The 23691-nt window shown below is 59.1% G+C and overlaps 1 protein-coding gene across 1 annotated transcript; it reads left to right on the forward strand.

Moving 5' to 3' along the window:
* Positions 1-730: 730 nt before the first annotated feature.
* On the forward strand, positions 731-11325 carry LOC137467444 (kallikrein-14-like; the record flags this gene model as incomplete). Its single annotated transcript, XM_068178945.1, is given in 5 exon segments — positions 731-878; positions 1882-2173; positions 2175-2226; positions 5545-5681; positions 11128-11325. Coding segments are annotated over 5 exon segments (782 nt in total), but the record flags the coding sequence as incomplete, so codon positions are not given.
* Between the last annotated feature and the right edge of the window lie 12366 nt (positions 11326-23691).

Here is a 23691-nt window from a genome sequence, read left to right on the forward strand (position 1 = left end):
CCCGAAATTCACCTGGGGAGCCCCAACCTCACCTGGGGAACCCCAAACCTCACCTGGGGAACCCCAAATTTACCTGGGCAACCCCAAACCTCACCTGGGGAACCCCAAAATTCACCTGAGAGAGCCCAGACTCACCTGGGCAACCCCAAAATTCACCTGGGGAACCCAAAGCCTCACCTGGGGATCCCCAAACCTCACCTGGGGAACCCCAAACCTCACCTGTGCCCCGCCCTGGCTCACCTGGGCAACCCCAAACTCACCTGGGAACCCCAAATTCACCTGGGGAGCCCCAAACCTCACCTGGGGAACCCCAAACTCACCTGGGGAACCCAAAATTCACCTGGAGAACCCCAAACCTCACCTGGGGAGCCCCAAACCTCACCTGTGCCCCGCCCTGGCTCACCTGGGGAACCCCAAACCTCACCTGGGGAACCCCAAACCTCACCTGAGGAACCCCAAAATTCACCTGGGGAACCCAAAACTCACCTGGGGAACCCGAGACCTCACCTGGGGAGCCCCAAAATTCACCTGGGAGAACCCAAAATTCACCTGGGAGAACCCAAAATTCACCTGTGCCCCACCCTGGCTCACCTGGGGAACCCCAAACTCACCTGGGGAACCCCAAACCTCACCTGGGGAGCCCCAAAATTCACCTGGGGAGCCCCAAACTCACCTGGGGAGCCCCAAACCTCACCTGTGCCCCGCCCGGGCTGACCCGGGCGTCCCGCAGGTGCGCGGGTGCCCAGGTGGGTGCTGGAGGGCCACACCTGCGCCCCGCCCTGGCAGGCGGCGCTGTTCCGGGGCCGGCGCTTCGTCTGCGGGGGGACCCTGGTGGCGCCCAGGTGGGTCCTGACGGCCGCGCACTGCCACGCCCCCGGGTACGGACAGGTAACGGGGACGCACCTGGGCGCGGCTGCGGGGGGGGCGGGGGGGAGCACCTGGGGCATCTGGGGGCACCTGGACACACCTGAGGGCACCTGGGCACACCTGGGGGCACCTGGACACACCTGGGGGCACCTGGGCACACCTGGGGGCACCTGGGATACACCTGGGGGCACCTGGGCGCACCTGGGGGCACCTGGGGGCACCTGGGGACACCTGGGCACACCTGGGGTACACCTGAGGGAACCTGGGATACACCTTGGGGCTCCTGGGGTACACCTGGATACACCTGGGGGCACCTGGGATACACCTGGGCACAGCTGGGATACACCTGGGCACACCTGGGATACACCTGGGATACACCTGGGGTACACCTGGGCACAGCTGGGATACACCTGGGGTACACCTGGGGCACCTGGGGTACACCTGGGGTACACCTGGGATACACCTGAGGGCACCTGGGCGCACCTGGGATACACCTGGGATACACCTGGGCACACCTGTGGGCACCTGGGCACACCTGGGCACACCTGGGGGAACCCAGGATACACCTGGGCACGCCTGGGCATGGCTGGGCACACCTGGGATGCACCTGGGCACACCTATTCCCCCCATCCCTCACCTGTCCAGCCTCACCTGTCCAGCCTCACCTGTCCTCTCTCACCTGTCCCCCCTCACCTGTCCCCCCTCACCTGTCCCCTCTCACCTGTCCACTCTCACCTGTCCACTCTCACCTGTCCCCTCTCACCTGTCCTCTCTCACCTGTCCCCTCTCTCCTGCCTCACCTGTCCCCTCTCACCTGTCTCACCTGTCCACCCTCACCTGTCCCCTCTCACCTGTCTCACCTGTCCAGCCTCACCTGTCCACCCTCACCTGTCTCCTCTCACCTGTCCAGCCTCACCTGCCCACCCTCACCTGTCCCCTCTCTCCTGCCTCACCTGTCCAGCCTCACCTGTCTCCTCTCACCTGTCCACCCTCACCTGTCCCCTCTCCCCACAGCCCCATCACCGTCCGCCTGGGCCGCCCCGCCCCCCGCCAGGTGCGCCCAGGTGAGGCCTCCCCCGGCCGCGCCCCGCCGGGCGACGCCCCCGCGCCCGAGGCTCCGCCGGCGCCGGCGCCGGGCGAGGCCTCACCTGCGCCAGGTGAGCAGCGGCGCGCGGTGCGCGTCTTCCGCTTCCCGGGCTACAACGAGAGCTCCAAGGACGGCGACCTGATGCTGCTGCGGCTGCAGGTGCCCGCGCACCTGAGCCGCCAGGTGAGCCCCCTGCCGCTGGCGCGCACCTGCGCCGCGCCCCGGCACCGCCTGCCAGATCTCCGGCTGGGGCTCCACCACCAGCCCCGAAGGTGAGGCGCACCTGGGGCGGGGCGTGGGGGGCGAGGGGGCACACCTGGACAGGTGAGGGGTGGGGACACCTAGGACAGGTGAGGTTTGGGGGCACACCTGGGGCAGGTGAGGAGGAAACACCTGGACAGGTGAGGGATGGGGACACACCTGGGACAGGTGAGGGGTTTGGGGACACACCTGGGACAGGTGAGGCACACCTGGGGCAGGGTTGGGGGGGTTGGGGACACCTGGGGCACGTGAGGGGTGGGGACACACCTGGGACAGGTGAGGCACACCTGGGGCAGGTGAGGGGTTTGGGGGCACACCTGGACAGGTGAGGGGTTTGGGGGCACACCTGGACAGGTGAGGGGTTGGGGGACACACCTGGGACAGGTGAGGCACACCTGGGACAGGTGAGGGGTTTGAGGGCACACCTGGGACAGGTGAGGCACACCTGGGCACACCTGGGGGAGGTGAGGCACACCTGGGGAAGGTGAGGCACACCTGGGGAAGGTGAGGCACACCTGGGACAGGTGAGGGGTTTGGGGGCACACCTGGGACAGGTGAGGCACACCTGGGACAGGTGAGGGGTTTGGGGCACACCTGGGGCAGGTGAGGCACACTTGGGGCTGGGGGGGTTTGGGGACACCTGGACAGGTGAGGCACACCTGGGACAGGTGAGGGGGGGGAAACCTGGACAGGTGAGGGGTGGATGCACACCTGGGACAGGTGAGTGGGGACACACCTGGGACAGGTGAGGCACACCTGGGTCAGGTGAGGGGTGGGGACACACCCAGACAGGTGAGGCACACCTGGGACAGGTGAGGGTGGGGAAACCTGGACAGGTGAGGCACACCTGGACAGGTGAGGGGTGGGGACACACCTGGGACAGGTGAGGGGTGGATGCACACCTGGGACAGGTGAGGGGTTTGGGGACACACCTGGACAGGTGAGGCACACCTGGACAGGTGAGGGATGGGGACACACCCAGACAGGTGAGGCACACCTGGGACAGGTGAGGGTGGGGAAACCTGGACAGGTGAGGCACACCTGGACAGGTGAGGGGTGGGGACACAGCTGGGACAGGTGAGGGGTGGATGCACACCTGGGACAGGTGAGGGGTGGGGACACACCCAGACAGGTGAGTGGGGACACACCTGGGACAGGTGAGGGGTGGGGACACACCCAGACAGGTGAGTGGGGACACACCTGGGACAGGTGAGGGATGGGGACACACCCAGACAGGTGAGGCACACCTGGACAGGTGCGACAGGACACACCCGGGACAGGTGAGGGCGGTGATGGGGCAGTTACCTGGGCACAGGTGAGAGCTGGGAACGAAGGGGTTACCTGGGCACAGGTGAGAGATCGGGAGTGACCTGCCCAGGTGAGCCCAGGTGTGACCCCAGGTGGGTGTGACCTGCCCAGGTGTGACCTGCCCAGGTGTGACCTGCCCAGGTGAGCCCAGGTGTGTTTACCTGCCCAGGTGTGACCTGCCCAGGTGTTACCTGCCCAGGTGTGACCCCAGTCAGGTGTGACTCAGGTGTGACCCCAGACAGGTGTGACCCCAGTCAGGTGTGACCCCAGATGTGACCCCAGTCAGGTGTTACCTGCCCAGGTGTGACCCCGGGTGGGTGTGACCCCAGGTGATCCCAGACAGGTGTGACCCCAGTCAGGTGTTACCTGCCCAGGTGTGACCCCAGTCAGGTGTGACCCCAGATCGGTGTGACCTGCCCAGGTGTGACCCCAGGTGTGACCCCAGACAGGTGTGACCCCAGACAGGTGTGACCCCAGGTGGGTGTTACCTGCCCAGGTGTGACCCCAGATGTGACCCCAGACAGGTGTGACCCGCCCAGGTGTGACCCGCCCAGGCGTGACCCCAGTCAGGTGTGACCCGCCCAGGTGTGACCCCGGGTGGGTGTGACCTGCCCAGGTGAGCCCAGGTGTGACCCAGGTGTGACCCGCCCAGGTGTGACCCCAGATGGGTGTGACCCGCCCAGGTGTGACCGAGGTGTGATCCAGGTGTGACCTGCCCAGGTGTGACCCCAGACAGGTGTGACCCCAGTCAGGTGTGATCCCAGACAGGTGTTACCTGCCCAGGTGTGACCCCAGATGGGTGTGACCCCATGTGTGACCCCAGACAGGTGTGACCTGCCCAGGTGTGACCCCAGGTGTGACCCAGGTGTGACCCAGGTGTGACCCCAGTCAGGTGTGACCCCAGGTGGGTGTGACCCCAGGTGTGACCCCAGGTGTGACCCAGGTGTGACCCAGGTCAGGTGTTACCTGCCCAGGTGTGACCCAGGTGTGACCCAGGTGTGACCCAGGTCAGGTGTTACCTGCCCAGGTGTGACCCAGGTGTGACCTGCCCAGGTGTGACCCCAGTCAGGTGTGGCCCAGGTGTGACCCCGGGTGGGTGTGACCCGCCCAGGTGTGAGCCCAGGTGTGACCCCAGTCAGGTGTTACCTGCCCAGGTGTGACCCCAGGTGTGACCCGCCCAGGTGTGACCCAGGTGTGACCCAGGTGTGACCCCAGTCAGGTGTTACCTGCCCAGGTGTGACCCAGGTGTGACCCAGGTGTGACCCCGGGTGGGTGTGACCAGCCCAGGTGTGACCCAGGTGTGACCCCAGTCAGGTGTTACCTGCCCAGGTGTGACCCAGGTGTGACCCAGGTGTGACCCCGGGTGGGTGTGACCAGCCCAGGTGTGACCCAGGTGTGACCCCAGTCAGGTGTTACCTGCCCAGGTGTGACCCAGGTGTGACCCAGGTGTGACCCCAGACAGGTGTGACCCCAGTCAGGTGTGACCCCAGGTGTGACCCAGGTGTGACCCCGGGTGGGTGTGACCTGCCCAGGTGTGACCCCAGACAGGTGTGACCCCAGGTGACCCCAGTCAGGTGTGACCCCAGGTGTGACCCCAGACAGGTGTGACCTGCCCAGGTGTGACCGCAGGTGACCCCAGTCAGGCGTGACCCCATGTGTTACCTGCCCAGGTGTGACCCCAGGCAGGTGTGACCCAGGTGTGACCCCAGGTGATCCCAGTCAGGTGTGACCCCAGGTGTGACCTGCCCAGGTGTGACCCCGGTGTGACCCCAGACAGGTGTGACCCACCCAGGTGTGACCTGCCCAGGTGTGACCCCAGACAGGTGTGACCCCAGGTGACCCCAGTCAGGTGTGGCCTGCCCAGGTGTGACCCAGGCGTGACCCAGGTGTGACCCGCCCAGGTGTGACCCAGTCAGGTGTGACCTGCCCAGGTGTGGCCCCAGGTGTGACCCAGGTGTGACCCAGGTGTGACCCAGGTCAGGTGTTACCTGCCCAGGTGTGACCCAGGCGTGTCCCCGCAGTGACGTTCCCGCAGGAGCTGCACTGCAGCCAGGTGACGATCGTACCTGAGCTCACCTGTCGCCGCATCTACCCCGACTCCATCACCCCCAACATGGTGTGCGCCGGGGAGCCGCGCAGCCGCGCCGACACCTGCCAGGTGAGTCCCGACAGGTGAGACAGGTGAGACAGGTGAGGGACAGGTGTGCGCCGGGGAGCCGCGCAGCCGCGCCGACACCTGCCAGGTGAGTCCCGACAGGTGAGACAGGTGAGACTGGGACAGGTGAGACAGGTGAGTCCGGACAGGTGAGACTGGGACAGGTGAGACAGGGACAGGTGAGTCCGGACAGGTGAGACACGTGAGACAGGTGATACTGGGACAGGTGAGACAGGTGAGACTGGGACAGGTGAGACAGGTGAGACAGGTGAGACAGGTGTGCACCGGGGAGCCGCGCAGCCGCGCCGACACCTGCCAGGTGAGCCCGGACAGGTGAGACAGGTGAGACTGGGACAGGTGAGACAGGTGAGACAGGTGAGTCCGGACAGGTGAGGGACAGGTGTGTGCCGGGGAGCCGCGCAGCCGCGCCGACACCTGCCAGGTGAGTCCGGACAGGTGAGACAGGTGAGACAGGTGAGACAGGGACAGGTGAGACTGGACAGGTGAGACTGGGACAGGTGAGACAGGTGAGACTGGGACAGGTGAGACAGGTGTGCGCCGGGGAGCCGCGCAGCCGCGCCGACACCTGCCAGGTGAGCCCGGACAGGTGAGACAGGTGAGACAGGTGAGACTGGTGTGCGCCGGGGAGCCACGCAGCCGCGCCGACACCTGCCAGGTGAGTCCCGACAGGTGAGACAGGTGTGCACCGGGGAGCCGCGCAGCCGCGCCGACACCTGCCAGGTGAGCCCCGACAGGTGAGACAGGTGAGACTGGGACAGGTGAGACTGGGACAGGTGAGACTGGGACAGGTGAGACAGGTGTGCGCCGGGGAGCCGCGCAGCCGCGCCGACACCTGCCAGGTGAGTCCCGACAGGTGAGACTGGTGAGACTGGGACAGGTGAGTCCGGACAGGTGAGACTGGGACAGGTGAGACAGGTGTGTGCCAGGGAGCTGCGCAGCCGCGCCAACACCTGCCAGGTGAGTCCCAACAGGTGAGACAGGTGAGACAGGTGTGCGCCGGGGAGCCGCGCAGCCGCGCCGACACCTGCCAGGTGAGCCCGGACAGGTGAGGGACAGGTGAGACTGGGACAGGTGAGAGTGGGACAGGTGAGACAGGTGAGACAGGTGTGGGAGAGGTGAGTTTGGACAGGTGAGACTGGGACAGGTGAAACAGGGACAGGTGAGACAGGTGTGGGACAGGTGAGACAGGTGTGCGCCAGGGAGCCGCGCAGCCGCGCCGACACCTGCCAGGTGAGCCCGGACAGGTGAGACAGGTGAGACAGGTGAGACTGGGACAGGTGAGACAGGTGAGTCCGGACAGGTGAGACAGGTGAGGGACAGGTGTGCGCCGGGGAGCCGCGCAGCCGTGCCGACACCTGCCAGGTGAGTCCCGACAGGTGAGACAGGTGAGACTGGGACAGGTGAGACAGGTGAGTCCGGACAGGTGAGACTGGGACAGGTGAGACAGGGACAGGTGAGTCCGGACAGGTGAGACACGTGAGACAGGTGATACTGGGACAGGTGAGACAGGTGAGACTGGGACAGGTGAGACAGGTGAGACAGGTGAGACAGGTGTGCGCCAGGGAGCCGCGCAGCCGCGCCGACACCTGCCAGGTGAGACTGGGACAGGTGAGACTGGGACAGGTGAGTCAGGTGAGACAGGTGAGACAGGTGTGCGCCAGGGAGCCGCGCAGCTGCGCCAACACCTGCCAGGTGAGTCCCGACAGGTGAGACAGGTGAGACAGGTGAGGGACAGGTGAGACAGGTGACACGGACAGGTGAAACTGGGACAGGTGTGGGACAGGTGAGACAGGTGTGTGCCGGGGAGCCGCGCAGCCGCGCCGACACCTGCCAGGTGAGTCCCGACAGGTGAGACAGGGACAGGTGAGACTGGGACAGGTGAGACAGGTGAAACAGGTGAGACAGGTGAGACAGGTGTGCGCCGGGGAGCCGCGCAGCCGCGCCGACACCTGCCAGGTGAGTCCGGACAGGTGAGACAGGTGAGACAGGTGTGTGCCGGGGAGCCGCGCAGCCGCGCCGACACCTGCCAGGTGAGTCCCGACAGGTGAGACAGGTGAGACAGGTGTGTGCCGGGGAGCCGCGCAGCCGCGCCGACACCTGCCAGGTGAGCCCGGACAGGTGAGACAGGTGAGACAGGTGAGTCCGGACAGGTGAGTCAGGTGAGTCCGGACAGGTGAGACAGGTGTGGGACAGGTGGGACAGGTGTGTGCCGGGGAGCCGCGCAGCTGCGCCGACACCTGCCAGGTGAGCCCGGACAGGTGAGACAGGTGAGACTGGACAGGTGAGACTGGGACAGGTGAGACAGGTGTGCGCCGGGGAGCCGCGCAGCCGCGCCGACACCTGCCAGGTGAGTCCCGACAGGTGAGACAGGTGAGACTGGAACAGGTGAGACAGCTGAGACTGGGACAGGTGAGACTGGGACAGGTGAGACTGGGACAGGTGAGACAGGTGAGGGACAGGTGAGGGACAGGTGTGCGCCGGGGAGCCGCGCAGCCGCGCCAACACCTGCCAGGTGAGTCCAGACAGGTGAGACAGGTGAGAGTGGAACAGGTGAGACAGGTGAGGTGACACCTGGTGGGACAGGTGAGATAGAACAGGTGAGGCTGGCACAGGTGAGGCTGGCACAGGTGAGGCACAGCTCAGGTGATCTGGGCTCAGTCCCAGGTGAGCCTGGGCTGATTTTGGGGGCAGTTTCAGGAGATTTGGGCAATTTGGGGTTCATGTGGGGCCAGTCCAGGACTTGGGGAAATTTGGGCCAATTTTGGGCCATTTTGGGTCAAATTTCGGCCATTTTGGGTCAAATTTCAGCCATTTTGGGTCAATTTTGGGCCAATTTGGGGCCATTTTTGGGCCAATTTTGGGCCATTTTGGGTCAAATTTGGGTCAAATTTGGGCCATTTTGGGTCAATTTGGGGCCATTTTGGGTCAAATTGGGGCGATTTTGGGTCAATTTTTGGCCATTTTGGGCCAAATTTGAGTCAATTTGGGGCCATTTTTGGGTCAATTTTGGGCCCTTTTGGGTCAAATTTAGGCCATTTTGGGCCCATTTTGGGTCAAACTTGGGCCATTTTGGGTCATTTTTCGGCCATTTTGGGTCAAACTTGGGCCATTTTGGGTCAATTTGGGCCATTTTGGGTCAATTTTGGGCCATTGTGGGTCAAATTTGGGCCATTTTGGGTCAATTTTGGGCCATTGTGGGTCAAATTTGGGCCATTTTGGGTCAATTTTGGGCCATTTTGGGTCAAATTTGGGCCATTTTGGGTCAATTTTGGGCCAGTTTAGGGCAATTTTGGGCCATTTTGGACCAAATTTCGGCCATTTTGGGCCAATTTTGGGCCCTTTTGGGTACATTTTGGGCCCATTTTGGTCAAATTTGGGCCATTTTGGGTCAAATTCGGGCCATTTTGGGGCCATTTTGGATCAATTTGGGTCAAATTTGGGTCAAATTTGGGTCAAATTTGGGTCAAACTTGGGCCATTTTGGGTCAAATTTGGGCCATTTTGGGTCAAATTGGGCCAAATTTGGGTCAATTTTGGGCCATTTTGGGTCAAATTTGGGCCGTTTTGGGTCAATTTTTGGCCATTTTGGGCCCATTTTGGGTCAAATTTGGGTCAATTTGGGGCCATTTTTGGGTCAATTTGGAGCCATTCTGGGTCAAATTTCGGCCATTTTGGGCCCTTTTGGGTCAAATTCGGGCCATTTTGGGCCCATTTTGGGTCAAATTTGGGCCATTTTGGGTCATTTTTCGGCCATTTTGGTCAATTTTGGGCAATTTTGAGTCAAATTTGGGCCATTTTGGGCCCATTTTGGGTCAATTTGGGCCATTTTGGGTCAATTTTGGGCCATTTTGGGTCAATTTTGGGCCATTTTGGGCCAAACTTCATTTCATCCGAGGTGAATTTGGGGCGTTTTGGGCACATCTGGGGACCTTTCAGAGCCATTTGGGTCAATTTTGGGGTCATTTGGGTGGATTTGGGTCGATCCGAGGAGAATTTGGGGCATTTTGGGCACATCTGGGGACATTTCAGAGCCATTTGGGTCAATTTTGGGGTCATTTGGGTGGATTTGGGTCGATCCGAGGTGAATTTGGGGCGTTTTGGGCACATCTGGGGACATTTCAGAGCCATTTGGGTCAATTTTGGGGTCATTTGGGTGGATTTGGGTCGATCCGAGGTGAATTTGGGGCGTTTTGGGCACATCTGGGGACATTTCAGAGCCATTTGGGTCAATTTTGGGGTCATTTGGGTGGATTTGGGTCGATCCGAGGTGAATTTGGGGCGTTTTGGGCACATCTGGGGACATTTCAGAGCCATTTGGGTCAATTTTGGGTTCATTTGGGTGGATTTGGGTCGATCCGAGGTGAATTTGGGGCGTTTTGGGCACATCTGGGGACATTTCAGAGCCATTTGGGTCAATTTTGGGGTCATTTGGGTGGATTTGGGTTGATCCGAGGTGAATTTGGGGCGTTTTGGGCACATCTGGGGACATTTCAGAGCCATTTGGGTCAATTTTGGGGTCATTTGGGTGGATTTGGGTCGATCCGAGGTGAATTTGGGGCGTTTTGGGCACATCTGGGGACATTTCAGAGCCATTTGGGTCAATTTTGGGGGCATTTGGGTGGATTTGGGTCGATCCGAGGTGAATCTGGGGCATTTTGGGCACATCTGGGGACATTTCAGAGCCATTTGGGTCAATTTTGGGGTCATTTGGGTCAATTTTGGGGTCATTTGGGTGGATTTGGGTCGATCCGAGGAGAATTTGGGGCATTTTGGGCACATCTGGGGACATTTCAGAGCCATTTGGGTCAATTTTGGGGTCATTTGGGTGGATTTGGGTCGATCCGAGGTGAATTTGGGGCGTTTTGGGCACATCTGGGGACATTTCAGAGCCATTTGGGTCAATTTTGGGTTCATTTGGGTGGATTTGGGTCGATCCGAGGTGAATTTGGGGCGTTTTGGGCACATCTGGGGACCTTTCAGAGCCATTTGGGTCAATTTTGGGGTCATTTGGGTGGATTTGGGTCGATCCGAGGTGAATTTGGGGCGTTTTGGGCACATCTGGGGACATTTCAGAGCCATTTGGGTCAATTTTGGGGTCATTTGGGTGGATTTGGGTCGATCCGAGGTGAATTTGGGGCGTTTTGGGCACATCTGGGGACATTTCAGAGCCATTTGGGTCAATTTTGGGGTCATTTGGGTCGATTTGAGGCAAATTTGGGTCTCTCCGATGTGAATTTAAGGCGATTTTGAGGCAATTTGGGGCAATTCTGGGTCAATCCCCGGCGTTCTGGGGGGCGATTTTGGGGCGATTTCGCGGCGTTTTCGGGGCCGATTTCTTCCGATTCTTCGCCGAACCTTCGCGGGTTTTCTCCGGAATTTTGGGGTCCCGGCTCTGACCCCCCCTCCCCCCCCAAATTTTGTCCCTCCAGGGCGACTCCGGGGGACCCCTGATGTGCAACGGGCGCCTGCAGGGCATCACCTCGTGGGGGCCGGGGGTGTGCGGGGACCCCCGAAAACCGGGGGTCTACGTCAACCTCTGCCGCTACGGCCGCTGGCTGCAGGACACCATGGCCCAGAACTGACCCGAAACCGGCCGAATTCACCCCAAAAACGGACGAATTCAACCCAAAACGAACGAATTCACCCCAAAAAGGACGAATTCAACCCAAAATGGACGAATTCACCCCAAAACGGACGAATTCACCCCAAAATGGACGAATTCAACCCAAAAAACGTCCGAATTCAACCCAAAAACGGACGAATTCACCCCAAAATGGACAAATTCACCCCAAAATGGACAAATTCACCCCAAAATCGGCAGAATTCACCCCAAAATCGGCCGAATTCACCCCAAAAAATGGACGAATTCAACCCAAAATCGGACAAATTCACCCCAAAAACGGCCGAATTCACCCCAAAAACGTCCGAATTCAACCCAAAATCGGCTGAATTCAACCCAAAAACGGACGAGTCCATCCCAAAAACGGCCGAATTCAACCCAAAAATGGAAGAATTCACCCCAAAACCAGCAGAATTCACCACAAAAATGGTTGAATTCACCCCAAAATGGACGAATTCACCCCAAAATGGACAAATTCACCCCAAAAATGGACGAATTCACCCCAAAACCAGCTGAATTCACCCCAAAAATGGACGAATTCAACCCAAAATGGACGAATTCAACCCAAAAATGGCCGAATTCAATCCAAAATGGCTGAATTCACCCCAAAATCGGCCAAATTCAGCCCAAATTGGCCAATTACACTCCAAAATTGGCCGAATTCTCCCCCCAAATCAGCCGAATTCATCCCAAAACCAGCAGAATTCTCCCCAAAAATGGCTGAATTCACCCCAAAAACGGCCGAATTCATCCCAAAACCAGCAGAATTCTCCCCAAAACCGGCCGAATTCAGCCCAAATCGGCCGATTTCACCCCAAAATTGGCCGAATTCTCCCCAAAATCGTCCGAATTCATCCCAAAACCAGCAGAATTCACCCAAAAAATGGCCGAATTCACCCCAAAAACGACCAAATTCAACCAAAACCGGCTGAATTCATCCCAAAACCGGCCGAATTCACCCCAAAATGGATGAATTCACCCCAAAAACTGATGAATTCAACCCAAAAAGGGACTAATTCACCCCAAAATCGCCCGAACTCAACCCAAAATCGGCCAAATTCAACCCAAAAATGGACGAATTCACCCCAAAAATGGACGAATTCACTCAAAAAATGGACGAATTCAACCCAAAATCGGACAAATTCACCCCAAAACCGGCCGAATTCACCCCAAAATTGGCCGAATTCACCACAAAAACGGCCGAATTCACCCCAAAACCAGCAGAATTCACCCCAAAATCGGCCGAATTCAACCCAAAAACGGACGAATTCACACCAAAAATGGACGAATTCACACCAAAAATGGACGAATTCACCCCAAAATCGGCCGAATTCACCCCAAAATGGACGAATTCACCCCAAAAATAGACGAATTCAACCCAAAATCGGACAAATTCACCCCAAAACCGGCCGAATTCACCCCAAAATCAGCTGAATTCAACCCAAAAACGGACGAGTCCATCCCAAAAACGGCCGAATTCACCCCAAAATGGACGAATTCACCCCAAAATCAGACGACTTCAACCCAAAAATGGACGAATTCACCCCAAAAACGGACGAGTCCATCCCAAAAACGGCCGAATTCCCCCCAAAATCGGCCGAATTCAACCCAAAAACGGACAAGTCCATCCCAAAAATGGATGAATTCACCCCAAAATGGACGAATTCACCCCAAAATCAGACGACTTCAACCCAAAAATGGACGAATTCACCCCAAAAATGGACGAATTCACCCCAAAATCGGACGAATTCACCCCAAACATGGACGAATTCACCCCAAAATTGGACGAATTCAACCCAAAACCCCCGAGGGTCCACGAGCCTGAAAATCCCCAAAATCCGAGTTAGGGCCTGGGAATTAAAAAAGTTTTTCACCCCAAATCCCGGTGTTCAGGGTGACAAAAATTTAAAAAAACCAAAAAAAAATCCACCCTAAAATCCCGAAATTGCACCCCAAAAATCCACTCCAAAAAAATCCCAAAAACCCAGCCCGGAAATCCAAAAAGCCCAGCCCGAAATCCGAAATAATCCAGCCCCAAAATCCCCGTCACAGCCCCAAAAATCGAACCCAAAAATCCCAAAAATCCCCCCAAAATTCCACCCCAAAATCCCAAAAATCCCCCCAAAATTCCACCCCAAAATCCCGGTCTCCAGAAACCCAAATTCCCCAAAAAATCCAGGCCAAAAAATCCCCAAAATTCCACCCCAAAATCCCCAAATTCCAACCCAAAAATCTCAGCCGCAGCCCCGCAGCCCCAAAATTTGGGAAAAGCCTCCCAGAAAAATCCCCGGTGTCCAGAACCCAAAAATAAAAAGAATTCACCCCAAAATCCCGGTGTCCGGAAGCTCGAAAACCCACCCCAAAATCCCCGAATTCCACCCCAAAATCCCCAAGTTTCCCCCGAAAAATCTCCACAAATCCACCTGAAAAATTAAAAAAAAAAAAATTAAAAAGCGACCCCAAAAAATCCCCCGGATTCCACCCCAAAAATGCCGAGGAATCCGCCCTAAAAATCCCAGTCGCAGCCACAAAAATCCCAAAAATCCACAGAAAAAGCCCCAAAGTTCCGCTCCCAAAAAAAAAAACCCCACAAAATTCCACCCCAAGATTCCAAAAATCCACCCCAAAATCCCCAAAAACTCCGCCCAAAAGCCCGAATTTTTTACCCAGAAAATCCCAAAAACAGCCACCCCAAAAATTAAAAAAATTAAAAAATAATCTACCCAAAAGGTCAAAAATCCACCCTAAAAATAATAATAAAAAAAAATCGACACAAAAATCCCCCAAATTCCACCCCAAAATCCCAAAAACCCGCCCTGAAAATCCCCAAAAATTCATCCCAAAATCCCAAGTTCCAGAACCCCAAAATCCCAAAAAAATCCACCGAAAAAATCCAAAAATATCCACCCAAAAATCCCCAGAAAACCCCAAAAATCCCCTCCAAAAATCAAAAAAATTCCACCCAGAAATCCAGGTCAAAAGCCCCAAAATCCACCCAAAAACTCCCAAAATCCCATCCAAAAATCCAAATATTTCCACCTAAAACGCCACCCCGAAAATCAAAAAATCCCCAAAAATCGCCCCCAAAAATCCCAAAAAATCCCCCAAAAAATCCCCAAAAATCACCAAAAAACACCAAAATCTCCAAAAATCCAGCCCAAAAATCAAAAAAATCCGAAAAATCCACCCAAAAAAATGTGAAAAAACCCAAAAAAATCCCCCCAAAAATCCCAAAAAAACCCAAAAAATCCCAAAAAAACCCCAAAATGCAAACATTCCGCCCAAAATGCCAAAAAAATCCAAAAAATCCCAAAAAAACCCAAAAATGCAAACATTCCGCCCAAAATCCAAAAAAAACCAAAATCCAAAAATTCCGCCCAAAATCCCAAAAAAATCCACCCAAAAATGTAAAAAAAATCCAAAAAAATCCCAAAAAAAACCCCAAAATTCCCCAAAAAAATCCAAAAAAACCAAAAATCCCAAAAATCCCAAAAATCCAAAAATTCCGCCCAAAATCCCCAAAATCCCCAAAAAATCCAACCAAAATTGTAAAAAAAACCCAAAAATCCCCCAAAAAATCCCAAAAAGCCACCCCAAAAATTTCCCCAAAAAATCCCAAAAATCCAAAAATCCCAAAAATCCCCAAAAATCCAAAAATTCCGCCCAAAATCCCAAAAAATCCCCAAAAAAATCCACCCCAAAAAATGTAAAAAAAACCCCCAAAAATCCCCAAAAAAACCCCAAAATTCCCCAAAAAAATCCTAAAATCCTAAAAATCCTCAAAAATCCAAAAATTCCGCCCAAAATCCCAAAAAAACCCACCCAAAAAATGTAAAAAAAATTAAAAAAAATCCTCAAAAAAAATCTCAAAAAACCACCCCAAAAATTTCCCCAAAAAATCCCAAAAATCCAAAAATCCCAAAATCCCAAAAAATCCAAAAATTCCGCCCCAAATCCCAAAAAAATCCAAAAAAAAATCCACCCAAAAATGTAAAAAAACCCCCAAAAATTCCCAAAAAAACCCCAAAATTCCCCAAAAAAATAAAAAAAACCCCAAAAATCCAAAAACCCCAAAAATCCAGCCAAAATCCCCAAAAAATCCAAAAAAATCCACCCAAAAATGTGAAAAAATCAAAAAAACTCCCCAAAAAAATCTCAAAAACCACCCCAAAATTTCCCCAAAAAATCCCAAAAATCCAAAAATCCCAAAATCCCAAAAAACCCAAAAATTCCGCCCAAAATCCCAAAAATCCCCAAAAAATCCACCCAAAAATGTAAAAAAACCCCAAAAAAATCCCAAAAAATCCCCAAAAAAATCACACCTGGGGTCACCTGAGTGCCACGCCCACTGTCACCAGAGAGCCACGCCCACTTTCACCTGAGTGCCACGCCCACTGTCACCAGAGTGCCACGCCCACTGTCCTGAGTGCCACGCCCATTGTCACATGAGTGCCACGCCCACTTTCAACTGTGTGCCACGCCCACTGTCACCTGAATGCCACGCCCACTGTCACCTGAGTGCCACGCCCACTGTCCTGAGTGCCACGCCCATTGTCACCTGAGAGCCACGCCCACTGTCACATGAGTGCCACGCCCACTTTCAACTGTGTGCCACGCCCACTGTCACCTGAATGCCACGCCACTGTCCACCTGAGTGCCACGCCCACTGTCCTGAGTGCCACGCCCATTGTCACCTGAGTGCCACGCCCACTGTCACATGAGTGCCACGCCCACTGTCACCTAAGTGCCACGCCCCCACTGTCACCGGAGTGCCACGCCCACTTTCACCTGAGTGCCACGCCCACTGTCACATGAGTGCCACGCCCACCTGTCACCTGAGTGCCACGCCCACTTTCACCTGAGTGCCACGCCCACTGTCATTTGAGCGCCACGCCCACTTTCACCTAAGTGCCACGCCCACTTTCCCCTCAGTGCCACGCCCACTTTCCCCCTCAGTGCCACGCCCACTGCGACCTGAGTGCCACGCCCACTGTCCTGAGTGCCACGCCCACTGTCACCTGAGAGCCACGCCCACTGTCACCTGAGAGCCACGCCCATTTTCAACTGAGTGCCACGCCCACTTTCAACTGTGTGCCACGCCCATTGTCACACGAGTGCCACGCCCGTTTTCAGCTGAGTGCCACGCCCACTGTCATCTGAATGCCACGCCTACTTTCACCTGTATGCCACGCCCAATGTCCCCTGAGTGCCACGCCCACTGTCACCTAAGTGCCACGCCCGCTGTCACCTGAGAGCCACGCCCACTTTCCCCTCAGTGCCACGCCCACTGTGACCTGAGTGCCACGCCCACTGTCACACGAGTGCCACGCCCGCTTTCCCCTGAGTGCCACGCCCCCACTGTCACCTGAGTGCCACGCCCACTTTCACCTGAGAGCCACGCCCACTTTCACATGTATGCCACGCCCACTGTCACCTGAGTGCCATGCCCACTGTCACCTGAGTGCCACTCCCACTATCACCTGAGTGCCACGCCCACTGTCACCTGAGTGCCACGCCCACTGTCACCTGAATGCCACGCCCACTGTCCTGAGTGCCACGCCCACTGTCACCTGAGTGCCATGCCCACTGTCACCTGAGTGCCACGCCCACTGTCACCTCAGTGCCACGCCCACTGTCACCTGAGTGCCACGCCCACTGTCACCTCAGTGCCACGCCCACTGTCACCTGAGTGCCACGCCCACTGTCACCTCAGTGCCACGCCCACTGTCACCTCAGTGCCACGCCCACCTGAGTGCCACGCCCATTGTCACCTGAGAGCCACGCCCACTGTCACATGAGTGCCACGCCCCCAGTGTCACCACCCCTGCTGTCACCTCAGTGTCACCAGTGCCACGCCCGGTGCCACGCCCGCTGTCACCCCCCAGGGTCACCTCGGGGTCACCTCGGGGTCACCGCGGGGTCACCTGAGTGCCACCACCCCCAGGGTCACCTGTGTCACCTGTGTCACCTGTCCCACCCCCGGTGTCACGTGTGTCACCCCTGGTGTCACCTGCCCCACCTCTGCCACCCCCGGTGCCACCTGTGTCACCTGTCCCACCCCCGCTGTCACCTGTGTCACCTGTCCCACCCCCTGCTGTCACCTGTGCCACCCCCAGTGCCACCCCTGCTGTCACCTGTGTCACCTGCCCCACCTGTGCCACCCCCTGTGCCACCTCCGCTGTCACCTGCCCCACCCCCTGTGTCACCTGTCCCACCCCCACTGTCACCCCCCTGTGTCACCTGTCCCACCTGTCCCACCCCTGGTGTCACCTGTCCCACCCCTGGTGTCACCTGTCCCACCCCTGGTGTCACCTGTCCACCCCCTGGTGTCACCTGTCCCACCCCTGGTGTCACCTGTCCCACCCCTGGTGTCACCTGTCCCACCCCCTGGTGTCACCTGTCCCACCCCCTGTGTCACCTGTCCCACCCCCTGGTGTCACCTGTCCCACCCCCTGTGTCACCTGTCCCACCCCCCTGTGTCACCTGTCCCACCCTCGGTGTCACCTGTCCCACCTCCGCTCTCACCTGTCCCACCCCCTGTGCCACCCCCGCTGTCACCTGTGTCACCTGTCTGTCACCTGTCCCACCTGTCCCACCCCCGCTGTCACCTGTCCCACCCCCTGTGTCACCTGTCCCACCCCCTGTGTCACCTGTCCCACCCTCGGTGTCACCTGTCCCCACCCCCGCTGTCACCTGTCCCACCCCCTGTGTCACCTGTCCCACCCCCTGTGTCACCTGTCCCACCCTCGGTGTCACCTGTCCCACCCCCGCTGTCACCTGTCCCACCCCCTGTGTCACCTGTCCCACCCCCTGTCCCACCTGTGCCACCCCGGTACCACCCCCGCTGTCACCTGTGTCACCTGTCCCACCTGTCCCACCCTCGGTGTCACCTGTCCCACCCCCTGTGTCACCTGTCCCACCCCCTGTGTCACCTGTCCCACCCCCGGTGCCACCCCCGCTGTCACCTGTGTCACCTGCGGTGTCAGCGCGGGCCGGCCCGGGGGTGGCACAGGTGGCACAGGTGACACAGGTGACACCGGCGGGACCGGTCGGGCCCCGCCCCCCCGGGCGGTGGCGCTGTCGCAGTCACCAGCGCTGTCACCTGCCCGGGGGTGGCCGCTGCCGGGGCCCCGCAGGTGGCACCTGGGTCCCCTCATTGTCCCCTCAGGTGGCACCTCATTGTCCCCGCAGGTGTCCCCTCAGGTGTCACCTGGATCCCCTCAGGTGGCACCTGGGTCCCCTCATTGTCCCCTCATTGTCCCCTCAGGTGTCACCTGGGTTCCTTCATTGTCCCCACAGGTGTCACCTGGGGCTCCTCATTGTCCCCTCAGGTGTCACCTGGGTCCCTTCATTGTCCCCTCAGGTGTCCCCTCAGTTGTCACCTGGATCCCCTCAGGTGTCCCTTCAGGTGTCCCCTCATTGTCCCCTCAGGTGTCACCTGGGTCCCCGCAGGTGTCCCCTCATTGTCCCCTCAGGTGTCACCTGGGTCCCCTCAGGTGTCACCTGGGTCCCCTCATTGTCCCCACAGGTGTCACCTGGGTCCCCTCATTGTCCCCTCAGGTGTCACCTGGGTCCCCTCATTGTCCCCTCAGGTGTCACCTGGGTCCCCTCATTGTCCCCACAGGTGTCACCTGGGTCCCCTCATTGTCCCCTCAGGTGTCACCTGGGGCTCCTCAGGTGTCCCCAGGGTCCCCTCAGGTGTCCCCTCAGGTGTCACCTGGGTCCCCTCATTGTCCCCTCAGGTGTCACCTGGGTTCCTTCATTGTCCCCTCAGGTGTCCCCTCATTGTCCCCTCAGGTGTCCCCTCATTGTCCCCTCAGGTGTCACCTGGGTTCCTTCATTGTCCCCTCAGGTGTCACCTGGGTCCCCTCAGGTGTCCCCTCAGGTGTCCCCTCATTGTCCCCTCAGGTGTCACCTCAGGTGTCACCTGGGTCCCCGCAAGTGTCACCTGGGTCCCCTCATTGTCCCCTCAGGTGTCCCCTCAGGTGTCCCCTCATTGTCCCTCAGGTGTCCCCTCAGGTGTCCCCTCATTGTCCCCTCAGGTGTCACCTGAGTCCCCTCATTGTCCCCACAGGTGTCCCCGCAGGTGTCACCTGGGGCTCCTCATTGTCCCCTCAGGTGTCCCCTCATTGTCCCCTCAGGTGTCACCTGGATCCCCTCAGGTGTCACCTGGATCCCCTCGTGTCCCCTCAGGTGTCCCCTCATTGTCCCCGCAGGTGTCCCCTGGGTCCCCTCAGGTGTCCCCTGGGTCCCCTCATTGTCCCCTCAGGTGTCCCCTCAGGTGTCACCTGGGTCCCCGCAGGTGTCACCTGGGTCCCTCAGGTGTCCCCTCAGGTGTCACCTGGGTCCCCTCATTGTCCCCTCAGGTGTCACCTGGGTCCCTCAGGTGTCCCCTCAGGTGTCACCTGGGGCTCCTCAGGTGTCCCCTCAGGTGTCACCTGGATCCCCTCAGGTGTCCCCTCAGGTGGCACCTGGGTCCCCTCAGGTGTCCCCTCAGGTGTCCCCTCATTGTCCCCTCAGGTGTCCCCTCAGGTGTCACCTGGATCCCCTCAGGTGTCCCTCAGGTGTCCCCTCAGGTGTCACCTGGATCCCCTCAGGTGTCCCCTCAGGTGTCACCTGGGTCCCCTCAGGTGTCCCCTCAGGTGTCCCCTCAGGTGTCACCTGGGTCCCCTCATTGTCCCCACAGGTGTCACCTGGGGTCCCCTCATTGTCCCCTCAGGTGTCACCTGGGGCTCCTCAGGTGTCCCCAGGGTCCCCTCAGGTGTCCCCTCAGGTGTCACCTGGGTCCCTCAGGTGTCCCCTCAGGTGTCACCTGGGTCCCCTCAGGTGTCACCTGGGTCCCCTCATTGTCCCCTCAGGTGTCACCTGGGTCCCCTCATTGTCCCCTCAGGTGTCACCTGGGGCTCCTCAGGTGTCACCTGGGTCCCCTCAGGTGGCACCTGGGTCCCCTCATTGTCCCCCTCATTGTCCCCTCAGGTGTCACCTGGGTTCCTTCATTGTCCCCACAGGTGTCACCTGGGGCTCCTCATTGTCCCCTCAGGTGTCACCTGGGTCCCTTCATTGTCCCCCTCAGGTGTCCCCTCAGTTGTCACCTGGATCCCCTCAGGTGTCCCTTCAGGTGTCCCCTCATTGTCCCCTCAGGTGTCACCTGGGTCCCCGCAGGTGTCCCCTCATTGTCCCCTCAGGTGTCACCTGGATCCCCTCAGGTGGCACCTGGGTCCCCTCAGGTGGCACCTGGGTCCCCTCATTGTCCCCACAGGTGTCACCTGGGTCCCCTCATTGTCCCCTCAGGTGTCACCTGGGTCCCCTCATTGTCCCCTCAGGTGTCACCTGGGTCCCCTCATTGTCCCCTCAGGTGTCACCTGGGGCTCCTCAGGTGTCACCTGGGTCCCCTCAGGTGTCCCCAGGGTCCCCTCAGGTGTCCCCTCAGGTGTCACCTGGGTCCCTCAGGTGTCCCCTCAGGTGTCACCTGGGTCCCCTCAGGTGTCCCCTCAGGTGTCCCCTCATTGTCCCCGCAGGTGTCCCCTGGATCCCCTCAGGTGTCCCCTCATTGTCCCCTCAGGTGTCCCCCTGGGTCCCCTCAGGTGTCACCTGGGTCCCCGCAGGTGTCCCCTGGGTCCCCTCATTGTCCCCTCAGGTGTCACCTGGATCCCCTCAGGTGTCCCCTCATTGTCCCCTCAGGTGTCCCCTGGATCCCCTCTGGTGTCACCTGGGTCCCTCAGGTGTCCCCTGGGTCCCCTCAGGTGTCACCTGGGTCCCCTCATTGTCCCCTCATTGTCCCCTCAGGTGTCACCTGGATCCCCTCAGGTGTCCCCTCATTGTCCCCTCAGGTGTCCCCTGGATCCCCTCAGGTGTCACCTGGGTCCCTCAGGTGTCCCCTCAGGTGTCCCCTCAGGTGTCACCTGGGTCCCTCAGGTGTCACCTGGGTCCCCTCAGGTGTCCCCTCAGGTGTCCCCCTCAGGTGTCCCCCCGGACACGCCCCAGGAAGGGCCCAGACAGGTGAGGCCAGGTGAGACCTGGGGGGAGGGGACACCCCTGGGATCAGGATCGGGATCGGGATTGGGATTGGGATTGTGATCTGCATTGGGATTGGGATCTGGATTGGGATTTGGATCGGGATCAGGATCAGGATTGGGATCAGGATCAGGATTGGGATCGGGATCAGGATCAGAATCAGGATCGGGATCAGGATCCGGATCGGGATCAGGATCAGGATCAGGATTGGGATTTGGATCGGGATCAGGATCAGGATTGGGATCGGGATCAGGATCAGAATCAGGATCGGGATCGGGATCGGGATCAGGATCGGGATCAGGATCAGGATCAGGATCGGGATCAGGATTGGGATTTGGATCGGGATCAGGATCAGGATTGGGATCGGGATCAGGATCAGGATTGGGATCAGGATCTGGATCGGGATGGGGATCTGGATTGGGATTGGGATTGGGATCGGGATAAGGATTGGGATTGGGATCGGGATAAGGATTGGGATCTGGATTGGGATTGGATCAGAATCAGGATCGGGATCTGGATTGGTATTGGGATCAGGGTCTGGATCGGGATCGGGCTCAGGATCAGGATCAGGGTTTAGGATTAGGACCAGGACCAGAAGCAGGATCAGGATGAGGATTAGGATCAGGATTAGGACTGGGATCAAGACCAGGATCAGGACGGGGCTCAGGATCAGGATCAGGATCAGGACCGGGATCAGGATCAGGATCAGGATTAGGACTGGGATCAGGACCAGGATCTAGACCAAGACCAGGATCAGGATCAGGACCGGGACCCGGATCAGGATCAGGATCAGGACCGGGATCAGGCTCAGGACCGGGACCAGGATCAGGATCAGGATCAGAATTAGGACCGGGCTCAGGATCAGGACCGGGATCAGGATCAGGACCCTGACCAAGACCAGGATCAGGATTAGGATCAGGATTAGGACCGGGCTCAGGATCAGGACCACGATTAGGATCTGGATTAGGATCCGGATCAGGATTAGGACCGGGCTCAGGATTAAGACCGGGATCAGGATCACGGTCAGGATCAGGATCAGGATCAGGAACGGGCTCAGGATCAGGATTAAGACCGGGATCAGGATCAGGATCAGGACCGGGCTCAGGACCAGGATCAGGATCAGGACCGGGCTCAGGACCGAGATCAGGATTAGGACCGGGTTCAGGACCAGGATCAGGATCAGGACCGGGCTCAGGACCAGGATCAGGATCAGGACCGGGCTCAGGACCGGGATCAGGATTAGGACCGGGCTCAGCAGTGGGGGAGGGGCCTGCCCTCCCCTCCCCCCCTCCCGGGGGCTCCGCCCACGGCGCCTCCTGCGTCACCGCCCCTCCCCCACCCTCCCCCACCCTGCCCCGGTCCCTATAAGAATTCCCGGCCCGGCTCCTCCCGGCTCCGCCCTTCCCGTCCCGATCCAGGTGAGTGCCAGCCAGGTGAGCCCCCCCGCGAGCCAGGTGAGACCCCCCCCCCCCCCGCGAGCCAGGTGAGACACCCCCCCCCCCCCCCGAGCCAGGTGAGACCCCCCCCGAGCCAGGTGAGACCCCCCCCGCGAGCCAGGTGAGACCCCCCCCCCCCCGAGCCAGGTGAGACCCCCCCCCCCCCCCCGAGCCAGGTGAGCCCCCCCGCGAGCCAGGTGAGACCCCCCCCCCCCCCCGCGAGCCAGGTGAGACACCCCCCCCAGATACAGGTGAGACCCCCCACCCGATACAGGTGAGACCCCCCGAGCCAGGTGAGACACCCCCCTCCCCCCCCCGAGCCAGGTGAGACCCCCCCCGAGCCAGGTGAGACACCCCCCCCCGAGCCAGGTGAGACCCCCCACCCGATACAGGTGAGACCCCCCCGAGCCAGGTGAGACACCCCCCCCCCCCCCCGAGCCAGGTGAGACCCCCCCCCGAGCCAGGTGAGACCCCCCCCCCCCGAGCCAGGTGAGACCCTCCCGCGAGCCAGGTGAGACCCCCCCCCCGATACAGGTGAGACCCCCCCGAGCCAGGTGAGAACCCCCCCCCCCCCCGAACCAGGTGAGCCCCCCCTGAGCCAGGTGAGCCCCCCCCCGAGCCAGGTGAGACCCCCCTGAGCCAGGTGAGACCCCCCCGAGCCAGGTGAGACCCCCCTGAGCCAGGTGAGACCCCCCCCCCCCGATCCAGGTGAGCCCCCCCTGAGCCAGGTGAGACCCCCCCCCCCCCGAGCCAGGTGAGACCCCCCCCGAGCCAGGTGAGACCCCCCCCCCCCGAGCCAGGTGAGACCCTCCCGCGAGCCAGGTGAGACCCCCCCCCGATACAGGTGAGACCCCCCCGAGCCAGGTGAGAACCCCCCCCCCCCCCGAACCAGGTGAGCCCCCCCCTGAGCCAGGTGAGCCCCC

Source organism: Anomalospiza imberbis, unplaced genomic scaffold (genome assembly GCF_031753505.1).
Source record: "Anomalospiza imberbis isolate Cuckoo-Finch-1a 21T00152 unplaced genomic scaffold, ASM3175350v1 scaffold_631, whole genome shotgun sequence".
Taxonomy (NCBI): domain Eukaryota; kingdom Metazoa; phylum Chordata; class Aves; order Passeriformes; family Viduidae; genus Anomalospiza; species Anomalospiza imberbis.